The sequence below is a fragment of the Chenopodium quinoa genome, unplaced genomic scaffold (assembly GCF_001683475.1).
Source record: "Chenopodium quinoa cultivar QQ74 unplaced genomic scaffold, ASM168347v1, whole genome shotgun sequence".
In the NCBI taxonomy this organism is placed as follows: Eukaryota; Viridiplantae; Streptophyta; class Magnoliopsida; order Caryophyllales; family Amaranthaceae; genus Chenopodium; species Chenopodium quinoa.
In genome coordinates, this window is record NW_018744080.1 from 3,951,247 (window position 1) to 3,965,474 (window position 14,228).

General features: G+C 36.8%; 1 protein-coding gene across 1 annotated transcript; it reads left to right on the forward strand.

Annotated features, from left to right (window-relative positions):
• The first annotated feature begins 567 nt into the window (after positions 1-567).
• LOC110691610 (F-box protein CPR30-like) lies at positions 568-1,875 on the forward strand. The gene has a single exon (XM_021868565.1). The coding sequence runs from the start codon at positions 568-570 to the stop codon at positions 1,873-1,875; it is 1,308 nt and encodes a 435-aa protein (XP_021724257.1).
• Positions 1,876-14,228: the final 12,353 nt, after the last annotated feature.

Consider the following 14,228-nt stretch of genomic DNA (forward strand, 5'->3'; position numbering starts at 1 on the left):
TTTAATCATTAAAAATTAATATTAAAATACAATTAAAGTTTAGTAAAATTATAAAATCAGATCATCTTTCAAAAAAAAAAAAAAAGATCAAATAAGATAATAAAAATTCAATTAGACCTTACAAAAATAAGACTAAATCTCTTTGTTTGAAGTGAATAGAAAAAATCAATTATCAGTACTTTTGTTTTCTACTTTTCTGTAATAATATTTCTAGGCTTCCTCGTTTTATTTTGGCCCAAACTTATATTTGACTAATCTTGACGGAGTTTTGTTTCTATAATAAAAAAACTAAAGAGGATTTTTCAAAAAAAAAAGGAAAAAAAAAAAAAAAAAAAAACCAAAAAAAAAAAAGAGGAAAAAAGAAACTGTTATAATTTTATTTTTATTTTTTTCAAAAAAAAAAAAAAAAAAGAAACTGTTATAAATACTACGAAGTATACTGTTTTTTTGTAATTTTCCACATTTAAATCAAACAAAGCATTTCTTGGACTTCAACTGTAGTGTTGCCGCCAAAATCACCACCATTTTCTCTCTCCGCAATACTCGCCGCCGGAAAACCCCAACTCCATGTCTTCTCCGCCGCAATCTCCGCCGCATAAGAAGCTGAAAAGCACCACCGAAGACCCTGACGAAGAAACCCAGAACAATGAAACTCAGAACTCTGAAACCCAGAACAGAGAAACCCAGAACTCTGAAACCCGGAACAATGAAACCCAGAACTCTGAAACCCAGAACAGAGAAACCCAGAACAATGAAACTCAGAACTCTGAAACCCAGAACAATGAAACCCAGAACTCTGAAACCCAGAACAGAGAAATCCAGAACAGAGAAACCCAGAACAGAGAAATTCCGAAGCACATGATATTGAAATTCTTGAGTGAAACCCAGAACAGAGAAATTCCGGATCACGTGATATTGACTGAAATCCTTCCAAGACTTCCCGCCGATTCACTTCTCCGATTCAAACAGGTCTGTAAAGAATGGGAGTTGCTAATCTCGAGTCCCGAGTTCATCAATGATCATGCGTTTCGCCCAAATCCTCTCTCCTCGAGGTCTGTTCTTTCAATTGCCCATGATTCTTCATTAACTGCTATTGATTACGAAGATCTATCTACCACCCATTTTGGCCTGTATTCCTCTGTAAATCCCATTGCCTTGATTGGTTCTTGTAATGGCTTAGTTTTGTTGATTTCTGCTCATGCGCCAAAGGGTAAATTTCTTCTTTATTTTAAATATGATTTTAGGGTTTTTAATCCTGTTCTTGGTGCTCCTGGTATTACTATTTTCCCTCCTCCAAACTTTATTTGGAGTATTCATTATGCTGCAAATGACTATAGTTTTGGGTTTGGTTATTCTTCAACTCATAAGGAATTCTACATTGCTGCTATTAATTTTCCTCACACCTTGCTTCTTCCTGGGATAGTTGTCTTTTTATACAACTTAAGTACCACAAAATGGTCTACATTTCATGTACCGCGAACAGCATGGCGATACATTGAGGAACAAAGAATGTTTATTGCAGTTCAAGAAGCTTGGTATAAACATAGTGGAACACTGGTGAATGAAGCTTTGCATTGGAGTGTTGTTATATTAGGAAATAATATCAAATGCATTGTTGTCTTTGATTTGGTTAGTAAGAAGGTGACTTTTATGAAATTACCGTATGCCTATTTTGGGGATCCTGCAATACTCACTCGTTCTGCTTTTAGTCTGTGTTGTTTGAATAATTGCTTGTGTGCTTGGGCTTATTCTAGAGATGGAAGATTAGTTGATTTGTGGATGATGAAAGAATATGGTGTGCAAAAACCATGGACCAGGTTGTTTAGCGGTGATATGAAATCTACATATTGGTATTTTTTTGGACTTACCTGTTAGGATTAGTGTGGAGATAGATAAATACATGGAGACATAAGGAGATTGCATAGAAGCTGCCTTATTGTTAAGGTTCGACCAAACTTGTGAAAAGTTCGGTCGAACCCGGTTTTAAGTCAGTAGGTGCACCAGTTTACATTTCTAGAGGAGGAGTGACCAAACCCAAGGAGGTTCGACCGAACCACCCTAGGTTCGACCGAACTCTGGGTAGGTTCGGCCGAACCTCCCTGCTCCCTATTTCGTCGCTTCGTTTTCGGCTTGTGCGATTTGCTTTAATCTTAGCCGTTGGATTGTATTTTCTACCTAGACTATATATACCTTTTCTAAGCCTCTTTGTTGAGTATTCACAAACATTTAAACACAGAGAGAGGTTTTGAGAGGGTTTGTGAGGAGCATTTGAATTCTATACAATTCATGCTTGTAATTCTTGAGTTCATTCATCATCAATATTACTCCATAGTGCAAGGGTGGGTTTTTTCTCCCGGTTCTCGGGTTTTTCCACGGTAACATTGTCTTCCTTTTACTTGCTTTAATTCCTTCAAAGTTGTTCTTGATTGTTATGCTTGTTTGTTCATTGCTATTGTGGGTTGATTGCAAGTTAGTTGAACACTTTAATCCTTACAATTGGTACCAGAGCCAAGGTTGAATCTTTGGTGTTTTGATGATTTAGGGTTTGTGTTAAACTTGAAATTGTGATTGAGTTTCAAAGTTTGGAACTTTAGGTGTTCAAAGTTTGAGTCTTGGGTGTCAAGTTGCATTCTTTGTTGTTGAAAACCTATTGTGAACTTTGTGTGTTTGATTTGCAATGGAAGAAGGCAAGTTGAGAATTGAGAAGTTTGATGGGAAGGATTTTGGGTTTTGGAAGATGCAAATAGAGGACTATTTGTATCAAAAGAACCTATATTTGCCCCTTACTAGTAAACCATCGGGTATGAAGGAAGAGGAGTGGAAAGTATTGGATAGACAAGCCCTTGGAGTGATTAGATTGACATTGGCTAAGAGTGTTGCTTACAATGTCAAAGATGTGACAACGACGGTTGGTGTGATCAAAGCATTGTCCAATATGTATGAGAAGCCATCGGCTATGAACAAGGTGTTCTTGATGCGTCGTTTGTTTGAAATTGAGATGAATGATAGTGGTTCCGCCCCCGAACATATAAATGAATTCAATTCAATAATCTCTCAACTAGCTTCGGTTGAGATTAAGTTTGATGATGAAGTGAGGGCCTTGATCTTGTTGTCATCGTTGCCTAGAAGTTGGGATACCGTTGTAGCCGCCATTAGCAACTCTTCCGGAAAGTCGAAGTTGAAGTGTGATGATGTGAGGGACTTAATCTTGAGTGAGAGCTTGAGAAGGAAGAACTCGGGTGAGTCATCGGGTGGTGCTTATTCTAGTGAAGGTAGGGGACGTGGAAGACAACAAAGAGGTGCTCAAAGAGGAAGATCGAAGTCTAGAGGGAGGAGTAAGTCGAAAGGGAAGGTGAACATTGTGTGTTGGGGTTGTGGTGTGAAAGGGCATACTAAGAGGGAATGTCCTAATCCCAAGAAGAAGGGTGGTTCAAACCACAAGAACCACGATGATGCTAGTTCATCGGTTAGCTTGGCATCAAGCGATGAAATCGGTGATGCATTGATCTTGAGTGTTGATAGTCCCATTGAGTCTTGGATCCTTGATTCGGGAGCTTCATTTCATTCTTCTCCATGTAAGGAGATTTTCCAAAACCTCAAGAGTGGCAAGTTTGGAAAGGTGTACCTTGCGGATGATGAACCGTTGGAAATTTTGGGGAAGGGAGATGTCATGATCAAGACCTCAAGTGGGAGCTCATGGAAACTTGAAGATGTTAGGTACATACCTAAGCTAAGGAAAAATTTGATTTCGGTGGGTCAACTAGACTCAAGCGGTTATAGAACCATGTTTGGTGAGGGTACTTGGAAGGTGTCAAAAGGAGCTATGGTGGTGGCTAGGGGCACGAAGACCGGTACTTTGTACACTACCTTAGGGTGTACAAGCATGATTGCTACAACCGCAAATAATAAGACTAAGCTATGGCATACTCGGCTTGGTCACATGAGTGAGAAAGGGATGAAATTGCTAGATTCAAAGGGTAAGTTGTCGGGGTTGAAATCAATCGACATGAAATTTTGTGAGACATGTGTTTTTGGGAAACAAAAGAAGGTGTCTTTCACAAAAACCAAACGGTCCTTGAAGAAGGAGAAGCTAGAACTTGTGCACACGGATGTTTGGGGCCCATACCCCATCAAGTCCCTTGGTGGTTCTCGCTATTTTGTCACTTTCATTGATGATTCAACCCGGAAAGTATGGGTATATTTCATGAAGCACAAGTCGAAAGTGAATGAGAAGTTCAAGACTTGGAAGGCGGAGGTTGAAAATGTTTCGGGCAAGAAGATTAAGGCAATCAAGTCCGACAATGGAGGAGAGTATGAGTTGGAAGCTTACAAAAACATTTGTAAGGAGCATGGCATTGTTTTGGAGAGGACCATTCCCGGTAAACCTCGCCAAAACGGGGTAGCGGAACGGATGAATAGGACCTTACTTGAAAGGGCGAGGTGTATGAGGTTGTTTGCGGGCCTTCCAAAATGTTTTTGGGCGGATGTCGTTAGTACCGCGGCTTACTTGATAAACCGTGGACCTTCGGTACCTTTGGAATTCAAGATACCGGAGGAGGAGTGGAGTGGTAAGGAGGTGTCCTACACTCACTTGAAGACCTTTGGTTGTGTGGCCTATTTGCAATCCGAAAAGAGAGACAAGCTAGACCCAAAAGCCATCAAATGTTACTTCATCGGGTATGGATGTGAGAAATATGGTTATAGATTGTGGGATCCTAAGAATCGAAAGATTGTTAGGCATTGTGACATCACTTTTGATGAGAGCTCTTTGTACAAAGACAACTTTGGTGGGAAATCCGTTGAGAAAGAATCAATTGAAGATGAGCGGAAATTTGTTGAGCTAGATGGTAAGGTTAGAAGTGATAAGGAAGTTGAACAGGTAGAAGTTGAGGTGCAAATTCAACAAGCATCTCCTCAACATGGTGCTCATGTTCCGGTGGATTCGGATTCAAGTGATTCGGATGATGATGATCACTTGGAAACGGATGAGCGAGTAGTCATGGGTGAGCCCGTTGTGGTTCATGGAGAGCCATCTACACCACCAACGGTGAGGAGATCATCAAGAATAATCAAGCCACCACACCGATATTCTCCATCCTTGCATTATTTGTTGTTGACGGATTCCGGTGAGCCGGAATGTTATAAAGAGGCAATGGGCATGGGTGACTCGTTGAAGTGGGAGCAAGCAATGGAAGATGAGATGTCTTCATTGGAGAAAAACAACACTTGGGTGCTGGTTGAGTTGCCTAAGGGCAAGAGAACACTTTTGTGCAAGTGGATCTTTCGAAAGAAAGAAGAATCGGATGGTACAATTCGGTACACGGCAAGACTTGTGGTGAAAGGTTTTTCACAAAAGGAGGGCATTGATTATCATGAGATCTTTGCTCCGGTTGTGAAGCTAACCACTATAAGGATCTTGTTGGCTATAGTGGTTTCGGAGGACTTATTTCTTGAGAAAATGGATGTAAAAACCGCGTTTTTACATGGTGATTTGGAGGAGGAAATCTACATGAAGCAACCGGAAGGGTTTCAAGTTCCGGATCAAGAGAATTTGGTGTGCAAGCTTAAACGGAGTCTATATGGGTTGAAACAAGCTCCTAGACAATGGTACAAGAAGTTTGACAATTTCATGCTAGGCAATGGTTTCGTGAGAGCGGAAGGTGACCATTGTTGCTACTTTCAAAGGTATGACAATGGCTATATCTACTTGCTTTTGTATGTTGATGATATGTTGATTGCGGGAACTAGTATGGAAATTGTCAATGACTTGAAAAAGAAGTTGTCAAGAAGATTTGAGATGACAGACTTGGGTGAGGCCAAGCAAATACTTGGCATGAGAATTTCTAGGGATAGCTCAACGGGTGTGTTGAAGTTATCTCAAGAGGAGTATGTCAAGAAGGTGCTTAAAAGATTTAACATGATTGATGCAAAGCCTCGAAGCTCACCTCTTTCAAGTGAGCTCAAGTTGACTAAGGAGGATTGCCCAAAGACAAGGGAAGAGAAGGACAAAATGGCCATTGTTCCTTATGCTTCGGCCGTTGGTAGCATGATGTATGCTATGATTTGTACGAGGCCCGACATTGCTCACGCAGTGGGAGTTGTGAGTAGGTTCATGTCAAATCCGGGTGAGAGACATTGGGAAGCCGTGAAGTGGCTATTGAGGTATTTGTTGGGTACTTCAAGTATGGCTCTTTGCTTTAGGAGAAATGGAGTTGTTTTGGAAGGTTTTGTTGATGCCGATTTTGGAGGATGTTATGATTCAAGCAAAAGCACTTCGGGGTATGTGTATACTATTGGTGGTACGGCCATTAGTTGGATGAGCAAGCTCCAAAAGTGTGTCTCTATGTCTACGACGGAAGCCGAGTATGTGGCTATGTCGGAAGCGGGAAAGGAGATGGAATGGTTGAAGGGTTTCCTTGAAGAAATGGGCATGAAACAAGATGTTTGTGCGTTGTATAGTGATAGCCAAAGTGCGGTTCAATTGGCTAAGAATCCTATGTTTCATTATCGCACTAAACACATCAAGAGGCGTTATCACTATACTAGGAGTTTGGTGAAGGATGGCACGATGTGTTTGAGGAAGATTGCCGGTTCAAAGAATCCGGCGGATATGCTCACTAAAGCTGTTTCTAGTGACAAATTGAGGTTGTGTAGGACCTCAATTGGACTCCATCATTAATTTGAAGGAGTGTTGTGCTATGGTGAAATTGTTTTGATGAATGTATTAAGTGTTCTTGAGGAAGGAGTGTGTATGTGGTAGTCTATGGTGCATGTTTGATCCTATCTCCAAGTGGGAGATTGTTAGGATTAGTGTGGAGATAGATAAATACATGGAGACATAAGGATATTGCATAGAAGCTGCCTTATTGTTAAGGTTCGACCAAACTTGTGAAAAGTTCGGTCGAACCCGGTTTTAAGTCAGTAGGTGCACCAGTTTACATTTCTAGAGGAGGAGTGACCAAACCCAAGGAGGTTCGACCGAACCACCCTAGGTTCGACCGAACTCTAGGTAGGTTCGGCCAAACCTCCCTGCTCCCTATTTCGTCGCTTCGTTTTCGGCTTGTGCGATTTGCTTTAATCTTAGCCGTTGGATTGTATTTTCTACCTAGACTATATATACCTTTTCTAAGCCTCTTTGTTGAGTATTCACAAACATTTAAACACATAGAGAGGTTTTGAGAGGGTTTGTGAGGAGCATTTGAATTCTATACAATTCATGCTTGTAATTCTTGAGTTCATTCATCATCAATATTACTCCATAGTGCAAGGGTGGGTTTTTTCTCTCGGTTCTCGGGTTTTCCCACGGTAACATTGTCTTCCTTTTACTTGCTTTAATTCCTTCAAAGTTGTTCTTGATTGTTATGCTTGTTTGTTCATTGCTATTGTGGGTTGATTGCAAGTTAGTTGAACACTTTAATCCTTACATTACCAAGCGTAGAGAGGTTATGATGCTCAATTTTGATGGGCTACAATATCTTGACTTTAGCTGCATTACACCAATATGGAGGGAACTTTATTTTCCAGGCCAAGTGAAAGCAGTGGATTATGTTCAAAGCCTTTTATCACCTCATGCAATAATCACATATCCGACCTCCGGTGAAGAGAATAAATGACATACATTGGGAGAATTAGTTGCTCGATCGTGTTGGTACATACATACATTGTGAAGCTTAGCTGCTCGTGTTGGTAGATACATTGTGAGAATTCGTTAGATGCTCGTGTTGGTACATACATTGTGAGAATTAGTTGCTCATGTGGTTGAGACAAGCATTGTCAAGAATAAGCTGTTTGTGTTGATACTTATGTTTTGAAAATTAGTTGCTTAATTGTGTTGATAAATACATTTGTTATTGTTGTTATCCTATTGTAAACATTATCAGAAATGATAATGCAAACTGCAAATAAGACTTAGCTACTTGTGTTGAATGTTAAGTCAGTTTACCTGAATATTGCTATCATAAGCTGCAATGAATATGAGTTGTTTTCTTGTTTTGATTAATTAATATCATGTGGTTTCTCCTATCTAATTTTACTGGAGATATAATTACAATATAGAGTTGGATTTGTTTTAGAAAATTTCTTGTTTTAATGTTATCTTGAAGCAGGCATATTACTAAGATAACAATTGTCAAATTTGCATTGTTTTGCAATTGATGTAATTACATCAATTTTCGGCTGCATGAAGTGTAGCAGACTGTATGTGTCATGGATGAAGAATATGATCATTACTTGGCACTTTGGCAGCTTTTTTTGTGTTCGCGAGAGCTTGATAAGCATATTCTAGGATGACTAGGGTGTCTTTGAAGTTATTAAGCTCTCTTTCTCTTTCTGTTGCAGTCATCAAGCAGAAACTCATTTGATTTAATAATGGCTATTAGCTTTAAATTATCAAATTTAGGAACAAGTAAGATTTCTGGTTTACTTTCATATATTTTTTGCCCCCCTTTCCTTAATTCTGTCTATGTCAAATCGCTTGAGTGGTCTTGGTAATGGGGTTTTTTGGGGTTTTAAACTTTTGGTGGTGTCTTATTTTATTGAGGTTACTATTATGAGATATGTGGATCCTGAAACTCTTTCAGAGCGCCGTAATGATGGTATTGATACTATTATGAGATATGAGCACTTAAATTGGTAAATTTGAAACAAGTTTAAGAGTGACTTCTGGTTGGAGTTAGGATTGGGCTCATCTTATTGCTCAACTTATACCGGGAATTGGATGAGTAGAAAAATTTTCAGGAGCTAAGGTATGATTATATATTGAGGAGGCCATAAGGAATTTGGTTATAGAAAGTAATTGATATAAGCTGAAGCTATAGGTGCAAATATGAGCCAGCTATAGTTGTCTCAAGAATAATGCTCCATTATTAGACCTCAACCAAGTACATCAGCTTTTATGCTCTGACTTGGGTATAATTCAAATTTACAATTCAAGGGACCGGGGCTATTTTAATGTAGTGAAGTTATGTTCAAAGCCTTGTATTGCCTCTTGCCTTAAGCTCGGACCAAAGAGAATAGATGATTATTGTTTGTAAATTATCATTTTGAAGTTAGTGGATTGCTTCCTAAATGACAAACTAAGATAGTTTCCCTGATATTTGTCAACCTCTTATCTTAAACGCAGATCAAAGAGCTGAGAATAGATTGTTATACATTTGTTAGTGAATATATTCTATGTAAATGATAGTGAATAAACTTTTAGTTGATAAAAGTGACTACTATGCTTACTGCAATGAATACAATGAGTTGCTTTCTGCGTTTGATAAAATATAAAGTGTTTCATCTCTCTTTTATGGTAGACGAGATGCAAGCCCGTGCGATGCACGGTTTTTAAATATTTCATTTTGTATATTTTTTTTGTAATTTCTTAATATTTTTTGTTTTTATTTTCTATTCTCTTATTTTAACATTAATTTAAGGTAAACTATTTTGTTAACTTTTAAATTATTCTTATTCAGATTTTACGTATATATAGAGCTTGAATTTATAAATTGAAACAAATATTATCTCATTCGCCAGATAGTTAGATAAAATCATTAAATCAAAATATATTTTTTAATTTCTAATTATTTGTTAAAATAATACTTCGTATAAATCATAATGTAAAAGATTATATAAAAGATAATTTTTGTTTTTTTTTTCATATTTTAAATCTTAAATTACTATTTTTTGTTTTCAATTCTCAAATTTCATTTGTTAATTTTTTCTTAAATGGCGATTGAAAATTAAAATTCTAAATTAATATATAAGTCTAATTTTTCATTGGTCGAAATATTACTTTTTCTTATGTGGCGTATGATGCACGAATTTTTATATACATTTTGTATATAAATAATTTTTTTTGGTGATCTCTTATTTTTTTTTTTGCATTATAAGTTTTAAAATTTTGTATGAAAGTATCATATCATCAGATATTTACATAAAACCATTAACATCAAATGATAATTTATATTTTTTAAATATATATTAAAATATAATTTTTAGTTTTTTAAATAATATAAATCCTAATATCTAAAGATAATTTTTAGTTTTTTTTTTTTTGACAACAGATAATTTTTAGTTTTTGAACAAATAAAAATGATAAAATTTAGTGTTTTTAAATAAATAAAACCCTAATAAATTACTATTCGTCGTTTTTACCTACGTGGCAAAAATTTAAAATTTCATTCGTCACTTTTGTTTAGGTGGCGAGTGATTTTTTTTAATTCTAAAATAAAATAGAAATCTAATTTTTAATTGGTCGAAAATATACTTTTTCTTATGTGGCGCTCCCAAGATAATTTTTAGTTTTGGAACAAATAAAAATGATAAAATTTAGTGTTCTTAAATAAATAAAATCCTAATAAATTACTATTCGTTGTTTTTACCGGCAAAAATTTAAAATTTCATTCGTCAGTTTTGTTTAGGTGGCGAGTGATTTTTTTAATTCTAAAATAAAATAGAAATCTAATTTTTGATTGGTCGAAAATATACCTTTTCTTATGTGGCGCTCCCAATGCTCTCCAAAAATGCCTACTTTATTTATATATATATACTAGTTTTGTGCCCGTGCGATGCCCGGGTTGTTTATTGAATTTTAAGATAAATTTTTAATCTATATGTCAAATTTTAAAACATAACATTGATACAAAATTAGTTAGAAATTGATGTGTTTTTGTGATGATTTAAACATATAGTAGGCAGGTAATGACTAATAATAATAACATTGGTGAAAAACATTTCTTGACCCGTAACCTTTTAGACCCTGTCCGAAATGACTCGTGACCTGACCGAATTGACAGGTCTACACACAGTAATAAAATTATATTAGATTGTAAAGTATGTTGTTTTAATAGATTAGAATATATTATAAATATGGATGTGGTGCACTTTGAGCTAATTTCTTTGCTCCAAAAAAAAAATACTATGATACAAATTAAAAAATAATTTATGAGTGTTATAATTTTTTTTTAATAAAATTATAATTTAATTTGTATATATGAAATATTGTTACTTTATCGAAAATAAAACTCTAAATTAACAATTTTATCCTAAAATTCTATCCAAATTTGATTGAAAATAGAATTCTAAATTAATTTTTTTATCCTACAAATTGAATTCTATATAACTTTATCCTACGTGGTGCGACACTTGGCGAAAAATTGGAACGCCAAATGTCGTTATCTCGTCACCTGGCTAAAAGTTTAGCTTTATATATTAGTTATATGATGATTAGATTTGATATTTTGATTACAAAGTGGTTCAATTGCTAGCTTAATATTTGCTATTATAGCAAAGCCAAAGAATAATAATAAATCTTTTATGTGGTTGAAAATAAATTGGATTCACTTCAGCAAGGCAGCAAATTTTCTTGTTTAAGTATACATCAATTTATTATCTTGAATTTGCATATTCGAGTGTTAAACTATTTACACAAGTTTACTCTTCTTAGCTGGAAATACTACCTCCGGTTCAATTTAGTCGTAACAAAGTACAAGTTTTCGGAAATAAAGCAAAAGATTGAAAGCATGATTATAGAAAAATAAGGGTATATGCTTAACTATTAATCCAACCCAACTTAATTAAATTAAATAACCCACCACCAACAACACCATCAAGCATCACCCAGCAAACCGCCTACGCACCACCACCACCTCACGCATCCAGCAAACCGTCGACGCACCACCACCACCTCACGCATCCAGCAAACCACCGACGCACCACCACCACCCCACGCACCCAGCAACCCGCCAAACCACCACCAGCAACCCACGAACCCAGGCGGTACCCAACACCCCACGAACCCCAGCCACCCCACGAACCCAGCGACCCGTCGACCCACCACCACCACCCTACACACCCAACAAACCACCGACGCACCATCACCACCCCACGCACCCGGCAACCCGCCAAACCACCACCAGCAACCCACGAACCCAGGTAGTACCCAGCAACCCACGAACCCCAGCACCCCCACAAACCCAGGCACCCCACGAACCCAGCAACCCACCGACCCACCACCACCACCCCACGCACCCAGCACTGCTGATCCACCAACCCACCAGACCCACAAAACCAAACCCACGAAACGAACCCATGAAACCCGCCTATCTGAAACCACGAAACCCGGCCCACGAATTAAACCCACGACGCCGCCGTTCTGCAACCCCCCGTCGCCGATCTGCAACCCCGAACCCAGCCGATTCACCAACCCAGCTAACCCACGAAACCAACCCACAAAATCCGCTGATCTGAAGCCACGAAACCCGACCCACGAATAAAACCCACGACGCCACCGTTCTACAACCCCCCGCTGCTCTTAACACCACGAAGCCACCATGTAAATGGGGTTGGAGGAGGAGAGAGAAAATTAAAGGGGATGAGGGTTTAATTAATTAAGGTTGGGGTTTAATATAATAAAATCAGATTTGTAATTTAATAAGGTTGTTTTAAAAAAAAAAGTAAGGGGTATATTGGTCAATTATCACCCAAAAAATACTAAAAAAGGAAAGAAATAAGTTTGTTGCGAGTAAATTGAACCACCCAAAAAAGGAAATTGTTGCGAGTAAATTGAATCGGAGGTAGTATAACAATTACCAAAATTCAAACAAACATATAAGGGGACTTTTTTTTTTGGGGGGGGGTGGGGGGGGGGGCTTATGAAGCTTATGATTGGTTGTGATTTTAAATAAAATTACATAAGATAAATTCAAATAAAATAAAGGGCATGTTCTGATTCACTGAACTGAATTGAATATTTTAAGAGAGAAGGAAATTAAGAACTAAACTGAACTGAATTAAAAATAATCTGAAAAGAACAGACCCTAAATCAAGATAAATCAAAATCATATAAGGACTTGTGTTACTCTCCTACGGTCCTACCAAAGGGGTTGGGAAAGGCAAGTTTTGCTAAAAAATTTCAGCATATCCTCGTTGAGGTTTTGTCAAAAATCTCTTTAGTGGAGTCACAAAAAGTGGCTCACTTTCCATCTATCAGTAGAGTCTCTGAAAATTTGAATAGGGTATTTGTGTACAAATCACATCTAATTGGTGCATAATATAATATGTTAAGTCCGTTAATTGGACGAGTTTCACAAATTAGTTTTGTTATATCTTTAAATAAGGAAATTAATTAAAAATAACGATATAAAATTCTTTATCATACCGGCGTATATATATTGCACGCAAATTAAGTATCTTAGCTTTCAAATAATAGCTTCCCTTGACCCCTTGGCCCTTGCATAAATTGATTTTAGTTTAAAATACATATGATATCATTTAAGCTTGGTTTGACATTACTGTGGTTTCTTGTTTTTTGTTTTTTTAAAATCATATGATATATGTCACATAATGAATTAAAATTTAGTCAAAATTATTAAAACCATGATAATTATGAAAACTGACAACAGAAAAGTGGAAACACTTTTTTCTTGTTTCCTTTTTGGTTTTTTGTTTAAAAAAAACTGGAAACTAAAAACAAAAAATAATTCCAAATAATCTCTTAGTTTTTGGATAATAAATAAAGAGTTATAATCTATATTAAATTTACAAAACTAATTGTTGTATTCTCTTGTCTAAAACGCCTTTTATGAGTCTTGAACACATTTAACTTCTCTTGCTAATTTCTTTTTGTACAGTACAACCTTTGGGTCACTAAACAAGCTCGGTAACATAAATTGTAAACAAATACACTGAACACATTATTGCTTTTAGTCACGCTAGTGTCATCACTTTGACATCATCTTGCATCAAATTGACAAAAATGCTAATGCAAAATAACTCTACAATGAATAGAAGTGGAGTTTGAGGAGAATGACAAACTTAGGCCCCATTCTTTTAGAGTTGCTCTGTTGAGCCCTGCTCTGCTCAAATCAAATCTGTTCTGCTTTGTTCAAAAGAAATCTGCTCTGCTTGGCTCTGCTTAATTTTCAAATAATAATTAATAATAACAACAATAATAATTAATATTGTATTGATAATAATAATTTATTATTTTGAATAATTATAATAATTATTAATATTAAAAATAATTTTAATAATTACTATTAATAGTAGTAGCAGCAGTAGCAGCAGCAGCAGCAGCAGCATCAGCAGTAGCAGTAGCAGTAGCAGTAGGAGTAGTAGTAGTAGTAGTAGTAGTAGTTGATTAGGGGATTTTGCTCCCACCAATCGGAATGCGCCACGTGGGCCAATCAGGTCCTGCCAAGTGTCCCCCAGTTGGAACTGTCAGGGCTTGCCACGTGGCACACGCT